At 41.7% G+C, this 24,476-nt stretch overlaps 2 protein-coding genes across 16 annotated transcripts in view; one reads left to right on the plus strand and one right to left on the minus strand.

Moving 5' to 3' along the window:
* The window catches only part of CTNNA1 (catenin alpha 1), a 313,987-nt gene that overhangs the window by 160,049 nt on the left and 129,462 nt on the right, over positions 1-24,476 (minus strand). The window contains exons 1-5 of one of the 15 annotated variants that reach the window (XM_070570715.1): positions 23,203-23,295; positions 16,166-16,242; positions 15,834-15,874; positions 13,862-13,970; positions 6,470-6,514 (exon numbers count right to left, since the gene is read on the minus strand). The exons of 5 other annotated variants lie outside the window; for them this stretch is intronic. Coding sequence is in view for 5 of the 10 variants with exons in the window: in XM_070570707.1 (XP_070426808.1) it covers positions 13,862-13,940 (79 nt within the window). In the remaining 5 variants the exon portion in view is untranslated. Of the gene's footprint in view, positions 1-6,469; positions 6,515-13,861; positions 13,971-15,833; positions 15,875-16,165; positions 16,243-23,202; positions 23,336-24,476 lie in introns of those variants that run through there. 9 more of the 15 variants (XM_070570707.1, XM_070570714.1, XM_070570708.1 and 6 more) reach the window with 9 other exon arrangements.
* Positions 17,461-24,476, plus strand: part of LOC103551343 (proline-rich protein HaeIII subfamily 1-like) — a 53,934-nt gene continuing 46,918 nt past the window's right edge. Inside the window, exons 1-2 of the mRNA XM_070571731.1 lie at positions 17,461-17,506; positions 22,497-23,685. Of these exons, the coding sequence (XP_070427832.1) occupies positions 17,461-17,506; positions 22,497-23,629 (1,179 nt within the window). The 3' untranslated portion in view covers positions 23,630-23,685. The remainder of the gene's footprint in view (positions 17,507-22,496; positions 23,686-24,476) is intronic.

Here is a 24,476-nt window from a genome sequence, read left to right on the forward strand (position 1 = left end):
TGGCTGAGTGGTTAAGTTCACACACTCTGCTTTAGCAGCCCAGGGTTTCGCTGGTTTGGATCCTGGGCACAGACATGGCACCACTCATCAAGCCATGCTGAGGCAGCATCCCATATGCCACAACTAGAAGGACGCACAACTAAAAATATACAACTATGTACCAGGGGGCTTTGGGGAGAAAAAGGAAAAATAAAATCTTAAATAAATTAATTAATTAAATAAAATAACAATACAAGGAAATGCTAAATTCCTCTCAATAGTGAAAACAAGGACAAAATTTTTCCAATCCAAAAGGACTTGCAAGATAAGAAACCCTAACCTAAACTGAATTTTAAGTTTATAGGAAGTAGAAGTTTATAGGGGATACAGAACCATGTTAAGCAACACCATGAAGAAACAGACAAATCCAGAATATAGGGCATCCCACAAGACAATGAGAGCTTAACTATTCAAAAAGTCAGTATTTAGGGGAAGAGGGTGGGAGAACTACTCTAGACTAAAAGACTCAGGAGATATAAGACTCTTAATGCAATAAATGTACCTTGTTTGGACCCTAGGTTGAAATAAAAGGCTATGTAGACATTTGTAGGAAAACTGGTAAATTTTTAATATTTATTAAATATTAGATGATATATGGAATTACTGCTCAATTTCACAGGTGTGATAATGAAATCGTGGCTATGTAGAAAAATGACTATTTTTAGGAAATGCATTCTGAAATATTTAGGCGTGAAATGTCAAGACATCTGCAACTTTCAAATGATTCAGCAAAACTAAAAATATATACATGAGATTAAGGAATTATGAAGAAATACTCATAACTGTTCAGTCTAGGTGGAGGACATGTGGGTAGGTGTCACAGATTTTGTTCTTTTAGCTTCTTTGTATACCCGAAATTTCTCATTTAAAAAAAATGGGGAGGGCCAGCCCTGGTGGCCTAGTGGCTAAGTTTGACATACTCCACTTCAGAGGTCCAGGTTCAGTTCCCAGGCACAGACCTACGCTGTCAGTGGTTCATCTGTTTGTGGCCATGCTGTGGTGGTGGCTCACATACTAAAAAAGAGGAAGACTGGCAGCCAATGTCAGCTCAGGGCCAATCTTCCTGAGGAAAACAAAAGGGGAGGAGGGGGTAGAAGCTTATGAGAAAATGTTCAAAACACATTACTACTGAAGATGGAAAAGGGATTTCAAAACAATATGAAGTGTAACTGCAGGGAGGGAAAAGATATCTGGATGTATGAACCAAAATATTAACAATGATGTTACCTCTAAGAGGTGAACATTATGGGTAGTTTTAACATTCCTTTTGCTTGACTGTATTTTCTAATATTATAAAATTACAGAGGCATTTAGAAAAAGTTATTTTTGTAATAAAAATAGAATATTTTACAAGATGTAAGAAGGACAGTACAATCAAAAGGCATGCTTGATCATCACTTAACCACTTTGAACTTGTTTCCTCATTTATGAAATAAGACTATCATTACTTTCAGAGGGCTTTTGTGATGATTAAATTAAATAATACAGATTATGATCCACTAAATGAGAATCCATGAGTCCATGCTAATATGAATAAAGGAGAAGAAAAAGTTCTTCCATACAATAAGAAAGCAACTAATAAAATAGAAGGAATAATGTATTTTTAAAAATCACCATTTAGGAATCATCATAATAACTGATTCAGGCAAGAAATCATCAAAGAATGGTAAACCAAGTGGGTGAAAGTTTACTAAGAAACTAAATTATTTATATAGTCTCATAGTAACTCCCAACAGATTATTTATTGATTACAAATGGGGGAAAATATAGTAACTTCACAATAAAAAAAAAAACCCCGGCAGAGTTAACCACCTTAACCAAGTGATCAAAATTAACATTCCCCAAGAGGCCAGCCCTGTGGCATAGTGGTTAAAGTAGTGGTTAAGTGCACACGCTCCACTTCAGCAGCCTGGGTGCAGACCTACACCACTCAGCAGTCATGCAGTGGCAGCAACCCACATACAAAATAGAGGAAGACTGGCAGAGATGTTAGCTCAGGGCTAATCTTCCTCAAGAAAAAAAAAAAAAGATGATTGACAAGATGTTAGCTCAGGGTGAATCTTCCTCAGGAAAAAACAAATTAACACTCCCAATAATGGGACAAATTGACATCATGTACCTCCTGATATGATGTACTGAGAAGGATACAACATCACTTTCTATGGTATTTCCTAACAACATTACATAATCTCAATCAAGTCGAGGAAACAGACAAATCAAAGTGCAGGATATTCTACAACGTAACTGGCTATAGTCTTCAAAAATGTCAAGGTAGGAAAAACAAAGATAGACTGAGAAATTCTTCCAGACGAAAGGAGGCTAAAAAGCCATGAAAACTAAATGCAGTGATTCTGGACGAAAATTGTACTGGGAGGAAAAAAAATCGAGACAATTAACAAAATTTGAAGGCAAGAGGAGAGGGAGGAGGATAGAGGGAGAGAAGGAGCAGAGAGGAGAGGGAGAGAGATGTCTTGAAATGTGGGTAGTGATTTTTTTATTTTAATTAATGTCAAATATTCACTAGTGACTACCTTATCAGCACAGTTCTAGACTCTGTACAGAAAATAACATCAAACATCTAAATTCTATATTAAAATGACGATCAAGACAAGGTAGGACTACACGTCTGTGACTAGCACACTCCTAACAATTTTAATATAAAAACTGGTTTGTATTCTCTCCTTAAAAGCATACTTGAGGCACAAATAGGTAGACCTCTTTAGATATTGCTGAAAATTTTACTGTAGGCATTATCTAACATTTCACGAAGACATCTAAGCATCAAAAAATTCTAGAATCACTGGAGATGGGGTGCCAAAAAGACTTTGGATTTGCTTAATCTAGTAACACAGAATGCCAGTTTCCAGGGAATTTGTTTCATTGCAAGTGGGCAAATTTGCTCTCTACACTCATATTATGTCAGGCCTATACTCTGATTTTTAAAGGTTATTTGTCCACTAAACTGCTCAGCCCAAGTCAGTAAACAAAAGATGGAGTGCTCTAGATTGCTAAAGGGCTGACAAGAGCTCAAGCAAATGTCATCAAATATCACAGATAAGACATTTCAGATGCAATGATTTGCCCCACAGATCCTGCATTTCTGTATCCTAGCATTCCATAGTCAATGCACCAACATAAATAAAACAGAAAACCTCTGAAGGGTTGTAGGAGGAGGGAGCCAGGAGATAACTCAAGTGAAGCTAGCTTCAAGTGGACATGTGGTCACACCTGTGTTTTAATTATTAAACAAGTACAACATACAACAATTCACTTTCCCAAAGAAATTCATTCTTCCCTTTTTTCTTGAAATAAAAAGCCTTCTTGAAAGGAAGCAGCCCAGGGAAGGACAGTTAGCCCAGTCCCTGCCTGGGGAAAGTCGCTAGGCCTGAGGACTTGGTAACTTTAGAAAACCAGCAATTCAAGATCCAAACAGCACACACACATGCATTCCTACTGCTTTAGAATCCACAGCTTGGGCCCACTTTTCCTTCATGAGCAAAACTAAGGATGAGGATGAGAGTCCTGAGCTCAGAGACAGAGCCTCAGGCCACAGGCAAACTGCCGAGGAAAAAGAAGACTGGAGATATCTCAAAAATGGAAGGAAGAAGCTGCCCAAGGGGAGCCAGTCAGGAAAGGAAAAAAAAAAAAAGGCTTCTGCCAACTTGGAGAAAAATTAGGTTTTTCTTAGAGAAAGAACAAGAGTCTTCTGAAGATCTGTACACATGTTGATTATTAAAAACAGTTCTCAGGGCTGGCCCAGTGGTGTAGTGGTTAAGTTCGCGTACTCTGCTTCAGCAGCCCAGGGTTCGTGGGTTTGGATCCCTGGAGCATATCTACGCACCACTCATCAAGCCATGCTGCAGCAGCGTCCTACATACAAAAAATAGAGGAAGACTGCCACAGATGTTAGCTCAGCGACAATCCTCCCCAAGCAAAAAAGAGGAAGATTGGCAACAGATGTTAGCTCAGGGCCAGTCTTCCTCACCAAAAATAAATAAATAAATAAACAGTTCTCCCAAAAAAGGCTTCTTAGTCTCTTGTTTTCCTATTTTTGATGCTTTGAAGTACAAAATAATCTCCCATCATTCTTAACTCAAAGAGGCAGAATGCGTAAGTAAGCACAATAACAAATGCAAATGACATCCGACCTCTCCAAGTCTGGGAAGACAACCAGAAGGGGCCAGGACTGGTAAATTTGGCAAAAGCATGTGCTCAGCTACCCATCCCCTCCAGGCAATCTTTATCATACAGACCTAGGGTTAGCAGATCACTGATTTTTGAAGAGATCCAGAGATGCAGATTTTTACATGAAATCTCCCAACTTTAACATTAGCAAGTCTCCAAAGATTTTTACCACTGTGCAGGACAAACAAATGTGTCTGAGTACTATGTTTGCCCTCTTAGTCACCATTTTGCAACCACTGAACAAGATTCTCCCCTAAAATCCCTTCCAGTTCTACATTCTAGAACTCCATATCCTCTTAAGTAAAGTCTCTGAGGAAGTCTCCAGCCTCCTCCATAAAAATTCACCATACTCGGGCTCCCGCCAAAGGTGTTAAGGTAAAGGACTCAATCACTCACTTACATTGAGAAACCTGAAATATACTGACACTTGAAAATTGAGAACCCATTCAGTGTGTTTTCAGGTCTTTCAATAACCATGATGGAAGCAGACTGCCTTGTGCAGCATCCTTAATCAAAGGCCCTGCCAAGAGTGACACCAAACATTATTAAACTATACTACGGAGCCAAGTTATGCTTTTGGTGACCCCAACCTTCAAAGGATTTCAAAAAGTAGAAGTAAAGCATTTAAGATCTAATGACAATATGTTCTCTGGAAAGAACGTGGCTCCTGGTACCTGCTTTGTCACTAACTTATTCTCTGACCTTGGAAAAGGCACTTCACCTTTCTGGATCCTCAGTTTTCTCATCTCTAAAATGAAAGGGGTTGAATTCTAAGCTCCAAGGCCTTCCAGCCCTGAAATTTTAGTATTCCTTTCATTTACTATTATTTCTCAAGAGTCCCAGGATTGTTTTATTAAGTCTAATTAATTTTTCCCAGGTTTAGCCTGTGGTCTTCCCAGGTATATTTTAAGGATATAACTATGCTTATGCTTTATATTCCTTATGTTGCTGGCAAGGTGCTTTATGCAGAACAGACTGAACATTAGTTGAACTGAATTTACGCAACCTGATTTTAAAATATTTACAAGCCTACCAAGACAAAGCTCCTGCCTTAATCTGTCATATCTTCTGCTTCTCTACAATTAATGGTATTGTTTAGAGTAGCTAAACAAATAACTTTTAGACTCTTGGCAGTTTCCAGTTTTCCAATTAAGTTACAGAGCATTCCTTCACAAGATCTATTACAAAACCTACTAGAGCTAGCCAACCTTAACGAATTACAGCAACCTTAGGTTTTTCCAGGAGGGATCATGCTTAGTGGAACCAAATAAAAAGTTAAACTGTAGTTATTCAGTCTTCATTACCTTATAAATAGCAATCCTGGCTATAAAGCAAAGGCTCTCTATAAATTCAGAAAGGGGCAGAGATGTAGGCATTTGACTGGCAATCTTTATGATAGAAAGAGAAATGGAGAAGCAACAAGCAGAAAATAAAAACCTAGTTCCATCAGAACCAAGGAGACTGATTGTTGGCAAACTGCCTCACTCGTGCAAAGAGCTACATACCTTCTCTAAAGATATTAAATGTTCATTTACAACAGAATAGCCACATCATTCTTCAAACGTGTCTGCTCCAAGGCTTTAGAATATCCTTAGCAAGCTACTCAATGCCAATTTTTTTAATAGCAAGGTTAAGTTAATGCAATGTTAGGATGGTTCATTTAAATGCAAATCAGGAAATTTAGAAATTAAAAGTACCCACAGTAACGTTAACTGTCACACTGCACAAGATACAGGACTGTGGATTACTCAGTGCAGTCACAAGGATGCCAGGTTGCATCTGCATTAAACAGTTAACACAGCTGTTAGGATCTTGCCTCTCAAATCTCCCGGTAACCGTACGGGGAGGAGGGGGGTACTTACCCTTATAATTAAGACTCACCCTGAAACCTGCCTATTTTACTAAGTGCCCACCTCCAAGCCTGTCAATTTCTTCAAAAATGTAAACTGGCTGGAGACTGGGAAGGGAGGGGGAAGGAGGGGAAAGAAAACAAGAGGTATAAAAACACAGCTGGTCCACGTAAACAAAAAAAATTTCCCCCCCAAAATGCAGATAGGGTCTTTCTAATCACAAGTACACTATCATGGTCAAAAAAAAAATGCTTAGCCTTGGTCAAATCTGAAAGTCAAAAACATAATCAGAGTAAAAAGTTTCCCATTCACTGCAGGGTAACTGGATTACGTAAACCATCATTTGTATGTGATCAACTCATCATATGCAATTACATTTTATATCAAGCACTTACATGGCACACAGTATAAGTTGTCACTTTCCTTCCAGGTATACAGATCTATGAGAAAAAGGACACCTGACTGAATCTTTATTATTTTTTAAAGATTACTTATTATGATAATTATTTTTTAATCATAATAAAACATTTAATTGCTCTCATTCTGTTCCTTTTCTTATTTTCTTGAGATCACCAAAGGCAACGGGGAAACACATGGAACAGCTGAATGAGAGAAGTGCTATGCCACAAGCATCAGAAGACACAATGACTACGAAAAATACTAAGCAAAGGACAAAAGGTAAACCTAAAAGAACAATGTTCAGTCAACCATTTAGCCACTCCATCAGCAAACATTTGAGTACCCTCTCCATATAGGCACTATTCCAGACAGCAAAAAACAAAACCAAAAAACCCTTGCCTCCACAAAACATAGACTACATGTATGTAATGGCATAAATAAGTAAACAAATAAGACAATATCAGTGCTAGGAAGAAAATTAAGCAGGGTAATGATAATGGAATTAGGTATGGTCCTCCCAGGGCCATTCTGTCTTGATAACACTTGAGCTGAAATCCTTCAGTCAAGGAAGAGCCAGTCACGTGAGCATCTGGAGGAGCAGCACCGCAGGCAGAGGTAACAAAGGCGAGGCAGCATCTCCCAGGACTTAGAGAAAGAGGAGGCCAACGTGGCTGGAGCACAGAGCAAGAAGAGGTGAGAGATCAAGTGAAGGGAAAAACAAAAGCAAAAGCGCCTAAGCTGCTGAAGTGACTGCAGTATGGATTGGATATCTACGTTCATTTCCTTAACTTCCACCCTAAATGGGTCAAGACCATTAACAATGGAAGAGTGTTTAATAGAAAACTGCACTAAGCCCTCATAACAGACAACTGATTATGAATGCACAGGAAGTCTCTGTTTCCCTAAGAAACTGGATGACTCTGGTCTGAAAAGCAAAGAAGATGAAACCAGCATCTGGACTAGAGGCACAAGAGAAAAGAGACAAAAGGGAAAAGAAGCCTTTGTTTTAGAACAATGAGACTAAAAGGCAGAGAAACTTTTCATATAGCTAAGGAGAAGCACACAGGAAGAGGACTGTACTTTTCTTGGAGAGCCAGAGAAATATGCCTGAACTTGACTGGAGTCTAGGAAGTTACTCAGACTGTGTGAGAAAACAAGAACTGTCTCTAAAACTTGTACTGTAGTATAAACTTTTGATGACCTATTTTGTCACTCATTCATGAACGACTGACCAATTACCACATCCCAAGATCCTGCTACAGGTGCCAGGGACACAGAGACTAATTAGAAATTCCTACCAGATAATCACAGCAATTAATTATTAAGTACAAAAGGGAACAGGTGCCTTTACAACAGAGAAATCTGGGAGACCCCACTTAATTGATTAAAGTGTTTAAACTAAGATGTCACTTAATTAAGTGTTTAAACTTAGCATCACCATCAGTGGAACAACCTGACAATTGTTGCAATGCCCTGAGAAAGGTACATCATCACGTAAGTAGTATTCTTGCCAAAAGTGGAAACAATCAGACAAATGCAAACTGTAGCATATCTACAAAGCTGGCCTAAACTCTTCAAAAGTGTCAGTGTCATGGGGGAGAAAAGACTGGAAATCTTAAGAGAAATGACAACTTAAACTTAAGTTTAAAACTTAAGAGAAAGACAACTAAATGCAGCATGTGATCTTTTATTGATTCCTGGATTTTAAAAAAAACAGAAAGGACATCACTGGGACAACTGCGGGAACTGAATATGAATATCAAATGTACAGGAGATCAATAGTTCTGGGAATCGTGCTAAAAGAAAATTCTGATACAGTAAGTGTAGGGTAGAACAAAAGAGTCTGCATTTCTCACAAGTTCTCAGGGAGCCAACACTGGTTCTTGGACTATTTAAAAGGAATTACATAATGTTATCATATCAGTGCAAAATTTCTTGTGTGATATTGTAGTAACGTAAGGCCAATGTCCCAGCCTCAGGAGTTACATACTGAAGAACTTAAGGGTGAAATACCCTGGCGGCTGCAGTTCACTTTCAAATGCCTCAGAAAAAAAGTTTATATAGATTAATTGAGCAAATCTGAAAAATATTAACAATTGGTGAATCTAGAAGAATTGATGAATGAAATGCTCATTGTATTATTCTTTCAACTTTTATGTACGTTTGAAGATTTAAAAAAAAAAGTTAGGGGAAAATACAGTCTAGAGAGGAAAATAGTCATAATACAACAGAAAGTATAAAGTTGTAAAGTGCTCCATCAGTGCACAAGAGGAGCACCCCGGAGGGAGTCCTCCTGGGGAAGTGATGGAGGCGGGGGGGGGCAGCTGTTTCAGATTGTGCGAAGAGACAATGGCACCACAGAACTTCGGCAACTTCCAAGAACCAGAAGTGTGAGTGAAAAACAGAAGATGAAGAGTGAAACTGGCAGAAGATAAGGCTGAAAGATAAGCAAAGAAATTAAGAAGGCTTTACATAATGTTATAAACCAATGTTACCTCAACAAAAAAAAATGAAAAAAGAAATTAAGAAGACGTTAGAGGTTTGGGCTTTATCTTTCCTAACTCAAAAATACTGTGGACTCATTCAGCTATTATTGTTAATAATAGTTACTAGAGAAATCCTGAAACACTCCCCACCCAAAAAAATCCAAAGACAAAGGCGCAAACTCCACCTCTTACAGTTACTATAGTGAAGGCCAAAAGCAGCTAGCAAGTGCCTTCCCGGCCAGAGCAGCCAGTCTAAAGGATTTTTCCATGCACACAACTGCAGAGCTGAGTTCTTCAAACTCAGGCCCCAAACCAAGCATTTTCCTCCCAATCTATTCCCCCTGTGGCCCCCCCCATCTCCACTCACCAGAGCTCCACCAAACCAGGTACTCAAGATGGAGAGTCTAGGCCCCACTTTCCCTCCTCTTCTCTCGCCCTCCTCTCTACCTCAGTAAACATCTCACTCCACTAACCCTTCCCGTTCTCAAGGCTTTAGCCTAGGTCCTGGTTTAGAATATCTGGGAGTCTTCTCATTTCCAACCATCCTCCAGACAGCCCCAGTTAGCATCATAGGGTCAATTTCCCTCAGAAAAACACTTGGGACTGCTTCCCCGCCAGACAGGATGAAGCCAAAACTCCTGCAAACAAACCCGACCCGCAAAAGAGCCTGTCAGCTTCATCACCTGCTTCCATTCCATAAAACTCTTCTCCAATGCACGTGCGTGTCTGCAGACCTTTATACAAGCTGTTTCCTCTGCCCAGAGCACCCTTCCAAACTTTTTCATCTTCCTTCAAGACTCACACTAATGTCTCTGCTTCCACAGAAAGAGCTGTTCCCTCTTCTCTGTGGTCGCCCAGCACTTTACAAGCACCTTTATCACAGCACTTGCCACACAGCACTGTATCAGTGTGTGTCTCCCATAAAAGTGAGAGCTCCTTTCAGCACAAGTACCATGGCTTTTTTGAGCATGGTAACTTTCATCTAATAACATTCTATAAATGATTAACTGAATTGGCTCACTGTTTTAGGTTTCATCTAGCAACACTGACAAATGTGGAAAGAAAGAAGAAACGTCTCTCATTACAGATTAGCAAAAATGGGTATACTCTGCTAGTTCTTACATATCAGTGATATTAATAAAGCTAATCTCACTAGTTTGTAAACTCCTTGAAGTTAACAACGGTGACTTACACATTGTTAATATCTCTCCAGCATCTGCTTTGAAAGGCAGATTTTTTATTTTTAAAGATTGTCACCTGAGCTAACATCTGTTGCCAATCTTTTTTTTTTCTTTCCTTCTCCCCAAAGCCCCCCAGTACATAGTTATATATGCTGGTTGCAGGTCCTTCTGGTTGTGCTATGTGGGACATCACCCCAGCACGGCCTGAGCAGTGCCATTCTGCGCCCAGGATCCGAACTGGCAAAACCCTGGGCTGCCGAAGCGGAGCACACGAACTCGGCCACGGGAAAGGCCTCATGAAAGGCAGATTTTTTAATGCATGCATTGTATTTAACTGATCCTTCCCATTACAACTGAGATATAGCAAACTAAATACTGCTTTAGACCCTGACTCAATAAAGATACCTAGAAAACATCACATCTTTCACTGGTCTTAATGACCCCAGAGAAGCTTAAATTTCTCTGAAGGGTTGCCGTCTTCCATTTCCTTGTGTGTTTTCCCCTCCTCTCAAGGGATCAAGCTCACATTTCGCTTAGCCACTTCTCTGCAAAATGACAGGCTTCTATAGATACACTTCAAAGTCAGTCCAGAGCTTTTCTGAGAACATGATGACCCCAGGTCCAAGGAAGCAAGAAAATGATAACAGATGATTATAAGAAACCTTTGCCAATTTAGAGATCCTCAGGAATAGAAAACCTCCATGAACACTGACTCATCAGTAATAGTAATTTACCCCTTCAGCTTCTGCCTTATTCACTGCACTATCATTTTTCACAAACTATGATTAAGAGTCTGGATTAATGCTGAAATATTTAACATAATGAAATATTCAACATACCATGAGAGAATAGTAACAATGCATCTTGCCTTGAAAAGAAAGCATGCATGGGAGCTGCACAGGGCAAATGGACTATTAGCAAAGGCTCCTATCCTTCATGTCACTTAAAATGGGCCACACTGAATGTGTTTTATGAGTTATGACAGTACTTTCAGTTTTAAGAACAGTCTGTAGTCCAACCTGGTTAATAAACCAGGATTATGTAACCTGATAATTAACCAGGCTTCCAACTCATATCTTCAATTCATAATGTCAAATACTAACAAAATAAACCATAGCAATAAAATATTTTCAAAATACAATTATGATCCTCTTATTTATAATAATATTTAATAATGAAATCTCAGAACAGGAAAATGAAGGAAATCCAAAGCTCAATACTGAAATGGCTTAGCCAGACTAAGCAATCAGGAAAGAACTAGCCTTTAAATTAGCTATTAAGGAATACGATCACTTATTTAACAAAGTGGATTAAATTATTCACTATAAAAATTTACTGTAAATGATTTTCTTGTGTAAAGCCCTCAAAGTCTTTTAAAAAAAAATTCTTACAGATGAAAGTTATAACTTCCACAATATAATCCCTCTCTTCTTATACTACAATGGGAACAGATGACAACAGATTTTAAAAATCAAATCACACAACTTGTACAATACCCATTCCAAATGATCAAATCTTTGTTACAAATGTCAGAATAAATGTTAGAAGTTGCCTTCGGAACTGTATTTACATTATATGCATGAATCCAAACTTGCAGCCAGTGAAAAAGCACAAATTAAATCCCAATCAAAAAATGGGGTTGCTAGATGACAGTCCATCAACAAGCAAATAGAAACGCATGCTAATTTCAAGCTCCATTAGAAATGCGGTTGGGGGGTATGTTTGTACATGGAGAAGCAAAAGTTTGAGAGTTATGAATAAACTAAAGAAAATAATGAATATTTAGAGGCTCTGATAGAGAAAGGGCAATGTTGAAGTTTTATTTTGAAGCGTGGTTATTTCTCCACATTTTGAACTTCCAATAATGGATAAATTTACTGGGCTGGCCCCATGGCCAAGTGGTTGGGTTTGTGTGCTCCTCTTCTGTAGTCCCGTGTTTCACTGGTTCAGAACCAAGGCGCGGACATGGCACCACTCATTGGGCCATGCTGAGGCGGCGTCCGACATAGCACAAGCAGAAGGACCTACAACTAGAATATACAACTATGTACTGGGGAGCCTTGAGGAGAAGGAGGAAAGAAAAAGAAAAGATTGGCAACAGATGTTAGTTCAGATGCCAATCTTTTAAAAAAAAAAAAAAAAAGGATAAATTTACTATAGTGCTCTCGCAAGTGAAAACAGCATGAGACAGGGCAAGTCAAGCCAGACTGTCCACTTCCTCATTCAGACTATCCACTGAATGTTTGGCCCATTCAGCCCAGGCCCACAACATGGAGGGCTGAGCAGACCACCACGCCACACAAGCTACACCCTCAGGGTCTGAAAGCAAGAACACCAGCACCTGGGCAAATTTTAGAAACTGTTGCTCTGTTAGACTCTCCCAGATGCTTTTCTTAAGAGAAAACAGAAAGTACTAATAAGTCTTAAATCCTCCAACATGAACAATATAACCAAAATTTCTTTAAGACTTCTAAGTGTGTGGCTTCACAGTCATTCATGAGGAAAAAATGATTTGGGCTGGGAAAGCAGAAAGAATAATTTATTTCATGTTTTTTACTATTTATTTATCTCCATAGGTCAAAGCTGCAAAAAATATATTTTTTGAATGAATTTCTTTTTTACCTGTTTATTTTCTCACTTTTTGTAGCAGTAAAATTCACTCTGGTGTACTATTCTATGAGTTTTTGATGAACTCAAACAGTTGTACAATCACCTCCACAATTAAGATATAGAAAAGTTAAACGAATTTGTTTTATTTTCACAACAGCATGTACCTAACAACGAAACCACAGAATAAAAACGTACAAAATATTATTAGCTTTACGAGCTAATCTGGCATCAACTTACTATAAAGCTACAATAATCAAAACAGTGCGGTACTGGCATAAAGACAAAAATACAGACCAAAAGAATAGAATCAGAGAGTCCAGAAACAAACCCTCTCATTGTCAAATGATTTTTGACAAGGGTGTCAAGACCATTCGATAAGGAAAGGATAATTAGTTTTTAACAAATAATGCTGAGAAAACTGGATATCCACATGTAAAAGAATGAAGTTGGATCCTAACCTAATACCATTTACAAACATTAACTCGAAATGGATCAAAGACCTAAATATAAGAGCTAAAACTATAAAACTCTTAGAACAAACACAGGGCAAAAGTTTCACAATTTTTCACAAAGTTTGACAATGAATTCGGCAATGTCTTCTTGGATATGACACCAAAAGCACAGGTAACAATAACAAAAGAAAAAATAGATAAATTGGACTCCATCAAAATAAAAACTTACGTGTATCAAAAGACATTATCAACAGTGAAAAGGCAACCAGAAAGCAGAAGAAAATATTTGAGAAATCACATACATGATAAGGGATTAAAATCCAGATTATACAGAAACTCCTAAAACTCAACAACAACAACAAAATAACCTGATGATGTGCAAAGGATTTGAACAGACATTTCTCCAGAGATACATGAATAGCCAATAAACATGAGAAGATACTCAACATCACTAATGATTAGGGAAAAGCAAATCAAAACTACAATGAGATACCACCTCACATTCATTAGTATGGCTACTACCAAAAAGACAGAAAATAACAAGTGTTGGTAAGGATGTGGTCAAATTAGAAGCCTGTGCACTGCCGGTAGGAATGTAAAATGGTACAGTCACTGTGGAAAACAGTATAGGAGTTCCTCAAAAATAAAAATAAATTTACCATATAATCCAGCAATTCCGCTCCTGGGTATACACATGCAAAAAAAGTGAAGCAGGGTCTTGAAGAGATATTTGTACATCCATGTTCATATCAGCATTACTCACAGTAGCTAAAATGTGGAAGCAAATGAATGGATAAGAAACTATGGTGTGTATATACATATATATGTACAATAAAATATTACTCATCCTTAAAAAGGAAGGAAATTCTGGGGCCGACCCTGCGGCCGAGTGGTTAAGTTCGTGCGCTCCGCTTCAGCAGCCCAGGGTTTTGCCGGTTCAGATCCTGGGCGCGGACATGGCACCGCTCATCAGGCCATGCTGAGGCAGCATCCCACATGCCACAACTAGAAGGACCCACAACTAAAAATATACCACTATGTACTGGGGGGATTTGGGAGAAAAAAGGAAAATAAAATCTTAGAAAAATAAAAAAAGGAAGGAAATTCTGACATACGCTACATCACGGATGAACCTTGAGGACATTATGCTAAGTAAAATAAGCCAGCCACAAAGAGACAAATACTGTATGATTCCACTTCTATGAGTCACCTAGAGTAGTCAAATTCATAGAAACAGAAAGCAGGAGGGTGAGAGCCACAGGCTGAGGGAGGGGAAGAACGGGGAGTAGTTGTTTAATGGGTATAGTTTTAATTCTGCAAGATGAAGACTTCTGGAGATGGATGTTGGTGATGGTTGCACAATATGAAAGTACTTAATACCACCGAACTGTGCAGTTAAAAACGGTTAAGATGGTAAATTTTATGTTATGTGCATTTTACGACAACAAAAAAAATTAAGAAAAACAAAAGGAAGGCAATTTTGACACATGCTACAACACAGATAAACCTTGAGGAGATTATGCTAAGTGAAATAAACTAGACACAAAAGGACAAATATATGATTCCACTCATATGTGGTACCTACAATAGGCAAATTCATAGAAAAAGAAAGTAGAATAGAGGTTACCAGGGACCGAGGAGAGGGGAGGATGGGGAGTTATTGTTTAATGAGTAGAAAGTTCAGGTTTAGGATGACGAAAAAATTCTGAAAATGGAGAGTGATGATGGCTTCACAACACTGTAAATGTACTTAATGAGGGGCCAGCCCCATGGTTAAGTTCGCATGCTCTGCTTCAGCGGCCCAGGATTTCGCCAGTTCAAATCCTGGGCACAGACATGGCACCGCTCATCAAGCCATGCTGAAGTGGTGTCCCACACAGCACAACTAGAAGGACCTACAACTAAAAATACACAACTATGTACCAGGGGACTTTGGGAGAAAAAGGAAAAATTTAAAAATCTAAAATAAAAAAAATTGCTACATTAGCATTGTGTGATTAATCATTATTTCATCGATTCTAAAGCATACATAGTTCACATTTTTAAGTTTCTAAAATCTAGATGTGTCTTACAATTGATGGCATTTCCTAGTTTATTTGGCAGTGTTTCTTTTTTTTTAGGGGTACATAAAATAAAGGTTAATCTTTAGATAAAGGAGGACATGCTCAAATTATGATAAGTGGACAGATTACAAAAGAGCACATAAAGTAAAATCTAGTTTTTATAAAGTTATATATAGTTAATATACATGCACAGAAAAACTATTAGAGGATATACACCAAAATTTTAAGTGTTTATCTCTAGGTGATATAAATATGAGTGAGTTTTACTTTAAAAAACTTTAATAAACTGGATGTAAAGCTCCCCCTCTTCCCCCCATCAACCAGCACCATCCTATATAGAGCACAAATATATCTACCATAACTAATTCAGTATTTTTTGAATAGTATCTGCTATGGGTTTAGAAATGAGTCAGGTATCATAGGAGACAGAAAGATACAAAAGAATGTAACTGCCTTGAAGGAGCTTAGCATCTAGTAAAAGAATTTATGGTCCAGAAGAGTCTTAAGGAAGGTAAATCAGCAACTTCATGCTATCTAAATACTGAACTAATTCACTGCTTTTACTCACTTAACATGAATTAAAAACATGTCCTGTCCAGCGTTCCAAAACTGAAAAGATAAATTAACATTTTATCACATTAGAAGTTAAAATAAATATCCTTTATAAATCATCTTATTCATTACAAATGACAAAGTTCAAACTCTAACCTCTTGAATTGAGACTCCTAAGATAAAAAGCTCCTAAAAGCATGTCATCATCATAATTCATCAGATAATAGACATATAATCAATGACAAATTAGCAATAGCAGGAAACATCCAACCACATAATTATTGTTTACTATAACCTCTTAAGAACTGTACTTTTTCAAAATTCTTTCTCTAAGTTTTTCTTGCTCACCATGTGCTCACTGTGCTGAAGGGTAAAGTGGCTACAGTGGTAACTTGGTTCCTGCCCTCAAGGTATCTCCAGTTCAGCTGAGGGGGAAAAAAAAACAGGGGAAAAGCTCTAGGACACTCGATTTGGCAATGATTTTTTAGTTATTTATTTATTTTTTCTTAAAGATTAGCACCTGAGCTAACAACTGTTGCCAATCCTTTTTTTTTTTTCCTTTCTGCTTTTTCTCCCCAAATCCCCCCAGTACATAGCTGTATATTTCAGCTGTGGGTCCTTCTAGTTGTGGCATGTGAGACGCAGCCTCAACCTGGCCTGATGAGCGGTGCCACGTCCACGCCCAGGATCCCAACCAGCCAGGGCCGCCGTAGCAAAGCACACAAACTTAACCACTCGGCCACGGGGGCTGGCCCGGCAATGATTTTTTAGATATGACACCAAAAGCACGGGCAACAAAAGAAAACACAGATAAACTGGACTTGACCAAAATTAAAAACTTCTGTGGGGCCGGCCGACCCCAATGAAATAGCACAATGAAATACCACCTCACATCCATTAGGATGCCTATTATAAAAAAACAAAAGGCCAGAAAATAACAAGCGTTGGTGAGGATCTGGAGAAACTGGAAGCCTTATACATTGCTGGTAAGAATGTAAAACAACACAGCTACTGTGGAAAACAGTATGGCCATTCTTCAAAAATTTAAGCATAGGGGCCAGCCAAGTGGTTAAGTTCACACACTCCGCTTTGGAGGCCCAGGGTTTCGCCAGTTTGGATCCTGGGCGAGGACAGGGCACTGCTCATCAAGCCACGCTGAGGAGGCATCCACATGCCACAACTAGAAGGACACACAACTATGTGCCAGGGGGCTTTGGGGGGACAAAGGAAAGAAAAAAACAATTTAAGCATAGAATTACCATATGGCCTGGAAATTCCACTTCTGGGTATATACCCAAAAGAACTGAAAGCAGGGACGTAAACACATATTTGTACACCCATGTTCACAGCAGCATTATTCACAATAGCCAAAAAGTAGAAGCAACCCCAGTGTCCAACAACAGATGCATGGATAACAGAATACTATTTGGCCTTAAAAAGGAAGGAAATTCTGACATGTTACAACACAAGTGAACCCTGAAGACATTATGCTAAGTAAAATAAGCCAGTCACAAAAGAACAAATACTGCATGATTCCACTTATATGAGGTACCTATAGTAATAAATTCAAAGAGACAAAAACTCTAACAGTGGTTGCCAGAGGACTGGAGGGAGGGGAAGTGGAGAGTTATTGTTTAATGAATATGGATTTCCAGTTTGGGAAAATGAAAAAAGTTTTGAATATGGACAGTGAGTGATGGCTGCACAACAATGTGAACGTACTTAATGCCACTCAAGTGTACACATAAAAATGGCAAATTTGGGGGCCAGCCTGGCAACATAGTGGTTAAGTTCGCACACTCCACTTCAGCAGCCCAGGGTTCACGGGTTTGGATCCCTGGCACAGACCTACACTCTGCTCATCAAGTCATGCTGTGGCAGCATCCCACATACAAAATAGAGGAAGACTGCCACAGACGTTAGGTCAGGGACAATCTCCCTCACCAAAAAAAAGGTAAATTTTGTTATGTACATTTTACCACACACACACAAAGAAACAGGATAGTGAGTGAGAATGTCATAACCAGGTACAAATTTTAGAATTTCAGACAAATTAAACATCACTTTCAGCAATGATGATCAATGTATCAATGGAAAATGCATGCTAATCAGCCTTCACTGATGGAAAGTATTTGTGTCAGAGAAGTACAAATGCCTGGCAGATGCAGAAGACCTGTGGCAACAATTTACAGTAAAAATTAAAGCTGAAAAAGGAAGTTAGGGCAAGAAGTTAGAAGGCCTTGACTGCCAATCTAAGAGTCTGACCAGTGCAGGAACAAGACAGCAATTTCTCAAATGAGAGTGAGTATTGCTTATATGTAAAAGACTGAATGCTGGAGAGGAAGATAGGAAGAAATTCAACTAACTTTGGCAAACACTTACGGAGCAACCATAATGTTCCAGATTCTCAGACTAAAAACTGAAGGGAGGGGCCGGCCCTGTGGCTGAGTGGTTAAGTTTGCGTGCTCTGCTTCGGCAGCCCAGAGTTTTGCCAGTTCAGATCCTGGGCGCAGACATGGTATCACTCATCAGGCCATGCTGAGGCAGCGTTCCACATAGCACAACAGAGGCACTCACAACTAGAATGTACAACTATGTACTGCGGGTCTTTGGGGAGAAGAACTAAAAAAAAAAAAAAAAAGGATTGGCAACAGTTGTTAGCTCAGGTGCCAATCTTAAAAAAACTGAAGGGAGCAGAGGGGCGGGTAGTGGCTGCAAAGGGACAAAATGGGATTCCTGGAGTACTGATTATTTTCTGTTTCTTGATCTGGATGGTGAATATGGGTGGTGTCCACTCAAATAATTCATTAAGCAGATATTCTTATGATTTGAGCACTTTTCTAAATGTACATTATACTTTAATTTTTAAAAATTTTATTAAAAATAAAGACCTAGACAACATTTCTCAGAAACCCTAGCTGGGAGGAAGTCATCCATAAAATTATTTACCAAATAATATGAAAGATGCAACCACAGAATATGTACAAGGCACTCAAGGAGTACTGAGACCCAAGAGAAAACCCAGAGGCAGTGACTCCTAAGGTGGGTTTTAAAGAATAAATGAGTTTGTCAGATGGATGAGAAAAAGAAGGCTGCTACAGGCAAAGGAAAAAATATGAAAAAGGCACCAAAGCAAACAATAGGACAATTTATGCAGAGAACTACAAGTAGTTTCAACAGTTCAAAGATAAAAAGATAATCTAAACTAGGGAAGCAGAACCAAAAAAAAGGAATTTATGTAAGATGAAGACCAGATGGAGAGGATTTCACCTCTGATTAGAACTTAGTGGAAAGGAGAAAGAATGGAATGGAGATGGTTCTGAACTTGGCGAAAACAGCAATTTGGTACTGGGAGCCCTCCATAATCTGCCGTTTCATCTGTCGTAGTTCCATCCACAAGCTAGACTCCAAACAGATAAGACTTTTTCCTCCTTCATTCAACAAGCATCTAATTTGCCCTCCAGGCCAGGTACCATGAAAGGCTAAAGCTACCAGTCCCTAACTTTAAGGAGCTCACAGGCTCACTTTCTAGCAGGACAGGAAAACAAGGACATCAATAATAAGGTACAATACAACGGAGTATACTACCTGGTGAGAAGATGTTTGCTATCAGAAAGGAAAGTGCTAACTTGAGTCTTGAGACATGACTTAAAGCCCCTCATGAAAGGGATGACATACAAATGGGGGGAGGGCATGGGGGGAGCAGTGTGCATCACTAAGGAAACAACAATTACAAATAAGCCTAGGACCCTACATCCAACCCATAATTAAGGCCTGTTCTCATTTCTCCAAATTACAGATCTCTTCATCCCTACTACCTTCACTCCCACCATCTTCCTAGCTCAACTCCCTCTTTCCACTTGTATACAAGCCTTACAAGCACTAAAAGGAGTGATCTGCTTAAAAAGGAAATCAGATCATGAAACTCCCTACAATGGCTTCTTACAGCTCTAGGAATAAAATCCAAACATGTGACCTGGCATTCCCTGGCAATCTCATGTGAGGCCTTCTCCTCGGCCCAAAAGCATTCAAGCTATACAAGTCTTCTCCTAGGTCTCTAAACACATGGAGTTCTTTCCTGCTCAGGACCTTTACAGAAGCAGAGGACCCTGTTCCCTCATCCAGAACTCCACTAGCAGACACACCACCACCCTCAAAACCAGGTCTGTCTGTCATCTCTCACAATATTGTTACTTTCTCAAAGAAATTCCAGGACTCTACCAGTTACTGATCTCCACATCTGGTTCAGGTCTCCAGAAGAAAAAGGCATCTCATTTTGAGACGCATGTTGAGTCTGAGAAGCCCCTGGGACACCCAAGCAGCTCTCTGGTGCACAGGTGACCATTTGGGTCAGGTGAGACACCTGCACTCAAAATAGAAGCTTGGACTTTAGCACATAAGTTTGATGGCAGGGAGACTGCACAGAGAAGTGACTCTCAACTTGAAGGGAGAGGGCAGCCCTGATCTCTAAGTCATGGTATGGAACGAGATGTCACTGATGGGAGTGAGGGTGATGCCACATCAATGGTCTGAAGGACTGAGATATGTTGGGTAGAATCTTGGGTAGGAGTGGACTGAAATAAAAAAGACCGAGAAGAAAGAGCCAAAACCAGGAGAGAGTTATACCACAATTCCACAAACTCCTTTGCCCTTTTATGCTTCCTCCCTTGACAAAATTCTACTCATGTTTCATCCAGTTCAAACGCCACCCACTCCTGGCTTTATCCAAACAAAACTTATCAGCCCCCTCTCCATGCTTCCACAAGTTTCTCTTATTGTTAGTATTCTATCAGATTTGACCCAGGCACAAGTTTTTTACCAGTACTATTACAGCACGTATCACAGTCTGCCTTGCACTACACCTGGGGTTGTGCCTTCCCTATTAGACCTTGAGTTCTTGGGAGCAGAGATCCTATCTTAATCATCTGTGAGCCTTTAAAAAAGGTGGATGTGATGAGGATTTTAGGCTGGTTATTTTTAAAACTACAGATGAGAAGCAGGCTCCAAGGACTGGAATTTTGCTTGCCCTTTTGAGAGACATTTGCACTTGTGAAGGAAGGGGGGATGACCTTGTAGGGACCCGAAATTGGCCACCCCAGGATATGTCTCTTTGGCATCAGGATTGTTTTGGGCTGATTGCTTTCGATAAACTGGGACAGGGAAGGAGGCTCTGGGGAATGGAACTTGCCCTTGTTGGGACACATTTACATTTGTAAGGTAAATCTCTATCTGTAAAAGGTGCCTCCCTCTCTGTACCAGGAAGAAGAGGAGAGATGACCTTATCCCTAGAAACTCTTAATGGGGAAGGCAAGAACTTAAGTTGGTTGCTGTCTGGCAATCTCATGTAACTGGTTTAGGGTGGTGGCGTCTAACCTTTCTAACCTTTACTTAATCCGATTTGATTCTTGTCTAAAAGTCATGGGATCACCCAATGACCAGACCCCACCTGCACTGATACCATTTTAACTTTTTTTCATGTTCTTTCCTTTGTCTTGTAAAGAGATGAATCATATACCTATGCCTTAAATTTAGCCCTAACCCTCAGCTCGGGGCAGCAGCAGGAGCTCTGACTGACCGTGGGTCTTGTCCCCATGCCAGCGGGGGCAGCAGCAGCGCCTCTGACTGCCCGTGGGTCCTGTCCCCACGCACCAGCTCTGCCTGCCCATGGGTCCTGTCCCCATGCCAGCGGGGGCAGCAGCAGCGGCTCTGCCTGCCCATGGGCCCTGTCCCCCTGCCAGCGGGGGCAGCAGAAGCAGCAGCAGCAGAAACTCTGACTGCCCATGGGTCCTGTCCCCATGCTATTCTACTCTCTAAATAAAAGAGCACTACTGCCAGATCTTAAGAGTCTAAGAAATCTTTCTTTCGACTCCTCGGCTCACCGACCCCGCATCAGATGAAAAATTATTTTTTGGGCTGGCGCGGTGGCACAGCGGTTAAGTCGGCACGTTCCGATTCGGTGGCCCGGGGCTCACCGGTTCAGATCCCGGGTGTGGACTTGGCACCGCTTGGCACGCCATGCTGTGGTAGGCGTCCCACATATAAAGTAGAGGAAGATGGGCAAGTAGAGGAAGTTAGCTCAGGGCCAGTCTTCCTCAGCAAAAACAGGAGGATTGGTAGCAGATGTTAGCTCAGGGCTAATCTTCCTCAAAAAAAGAAAAAAGAAAAATTATTTTTTTAACTTAATAGAAGTCAAGAAGAGGAGAGGCTTTGGATAATTTCTCCATTTGTTCCTCTTGTAAGACAAAATAACATCCTAATTAACTTGATTTACAAATTCATATTTTCTTAAAGAAACATACTCCTGTAGGTCTTTAAAAATCACTGCTAAACAAAATACCTTCTTATCTAAACGCCTATCCTGTTGCAACAATACAACGATGTAATCATTTCCTTCAACATAAATGTGAAACGCCCTTAGAGACTTAACTACATCTTACTCTTTTCTAAATTATTGTAAATTCTGTACAAAACAAACACCAAAAAACGTTACAAAGACGCAAGAGGACCTAAGAGGGTGTCAATCCTGGATGTGAGCCAACTGCCGCCTGCATTATTGGGAAGCCATTCCGGCCAAGCCAAGGTTAGGCATTCAGTCAACAGTTTTTCCAAGTGCTTCACACACACACATACTCCTTTAAAAGTGAACAAAAAAGACCCTAATGCCACTCGTGAAAACCAGGACTAATCAGAGTTAAGACTGTCCGATTAACCAGCAAGAGAAGTCTGAGTAATTGCACAACAAAGGTTAACACGGTACACGCCGAAAGTCCACACGGGCGTGGCGCACCGCCCCAACCAGCCCGTGTCAAAGAAAGGGAGCACTGCAACTTTCGCATTCGCTCGGCCGGGAATGCGGGCGTGCGGCCTCGGCAAACGTCCGGTCCACCAGACCGGGAAGTTTCGGGGGCGGGGAGCGGGCGCCACCACAGAAACCACCATCACTTCCCTGGAAAACTCCAGTCCCGGACCCTCGCGCACCGAGAACTGCGCGCAGACTCTTCCCCACAGGGAAGGCGGCCGAGGGGGCCCAGCACGGGCCTGGCGCGCGCCCCGAGTCCGCTCGAACAAAGTTTAGAAACCGGGAGAAACTTTCCCGAGAGGAAGCGCGGCGGCGCCGCCGGGCCTGCAGCTCGCTCTGCCCCAGCCGCTGCGGCCCCTCAACTTCCCGAGCGCCAGGAAGCTCCGACCCCGCCGGCCCGCCCGGCCAGGGCCCAGGCCCGAGCCCCCGCAGGGGAAGCGGGCCGGACGCCCCACCCGCGCCCCCGAGAGCCCGACTCCCGGCGGGGCTGCGGAGGAGACGGCGCCCCGCCCGCCCGCGGGGCCCGGCCTGGGGCGGCCAGGCTGAGGAGCCCTCCGGGAGCCCACGTCCGCGCGGAGAGAGTTACCTGCGGCGAGCGGGGCGAGCGCAGAAGGATTCCGAGGCCCGAAGCCGACGGCCGCCGCTTTGTCTCCGTGCTGTCCGGCTCGGAGGAGGAGGAAATGGGCCGCCCGTCGCCCCCGCCCCCGGCCCGCCCCCGCCCGCGGCCCCCGCCCCCCGCCCGGCGGCCCCGGCCCCGCCCGCCCTTCCCGGCACCTCCCTCCGGTGCGCTCTTCCCGGCGCCTCCCGCTGCCGCCGCCCTGCTTTCCCAGCCCTCGCTTTGGGGGCAAGCCCCCGACCGAAAGGGCCTGGCGACGCCGGACCGGGACCCTCAACAGGACCTCTTACTCTCCGTCATTCACCCCAGAGTTGCTTCATCCCAGGCCCCTAATGGGCGCTCAGGCCGGAGTGACCCACCCCCCGCAACCCCCAACCAGAGGAAGGAGGAGCGGTGACTCCCGGAACAGCCTGCGAGCGGGGGAAGGCAGGTGAGTCACCGCTCCGCGCACAGGTGAGTCTCCGGGCGCGGCCGGCGCAGGTCCCACCCCCGGCTGGTGCCCCAGGGACCGGGCGCGGCGACGCAGAATCCTGGGCACTCTCTTCTGAGGAGTGCCACAGGTGTTCCCTAGTCACAGGCTTCCAGAAAAGTGCTCTAGACCCACTCCCTGGTTTTACAGAGGGAGAAACTGAGGCTCACTGCTTCAGGCAAAGTGGAACTAGAATCGGACTCTACAGACCTCATAGTGCAGGTGGAAGCCCTCCTAGAAATCACCTAAGCTGTCCCCTTACTTGACAGATGAGGAAACCCAGAGCCCTCGTGGTGGAGGACAAGGGGCATGCCACAGCAGTGTCCCCTCCTGAGATTGCCCCTCCTACTCAAACACACATTTGGAGGACCTGGCTCTATCCCTATCCCTCTGGCCATTTAGGGAATTTTATTTGCACTCTTCCTTATCTTCCTGGTGAGTGCTCCACAACAAAACAAAACAAAACAAAACAACAAACGAACGAAACGTACTACATATTCACTATCAGCCTGGTATAGAAAACCCTAATGGTGTCTTTCCTCCTTCATTATGGGATGATGAACAAGGTTGATTTCAGTATTGGCCTATAAATCCAAAATAATGTAAGACAACAATATCCTGCTGGCTTGGTGCTGAGCACTAAGCAGGGTGCTAGGGAGACCTGCCCTCAACATGTTTCTATTTACTACTGACATCTCCCCATTCCCCAGGAACTGCAAACTCCTGGATGACAGGAGTTGGATCCCCTACAGCACTCAGCACAATGCTCATCCCC

Source organism: Equus przewalskii, chromosome 13 (assembly GCF_037783145.1).
Source record: "Equus przewalskii isolate Varuska chromosome 13, EquPr2, whole genome shotgun sequence".
Lineage (NCBI taxonomy): Eukaryota > Metazoa > Chordata > Mammalia > Perissodactyla > Equidae > Equus > Equus przewalskii.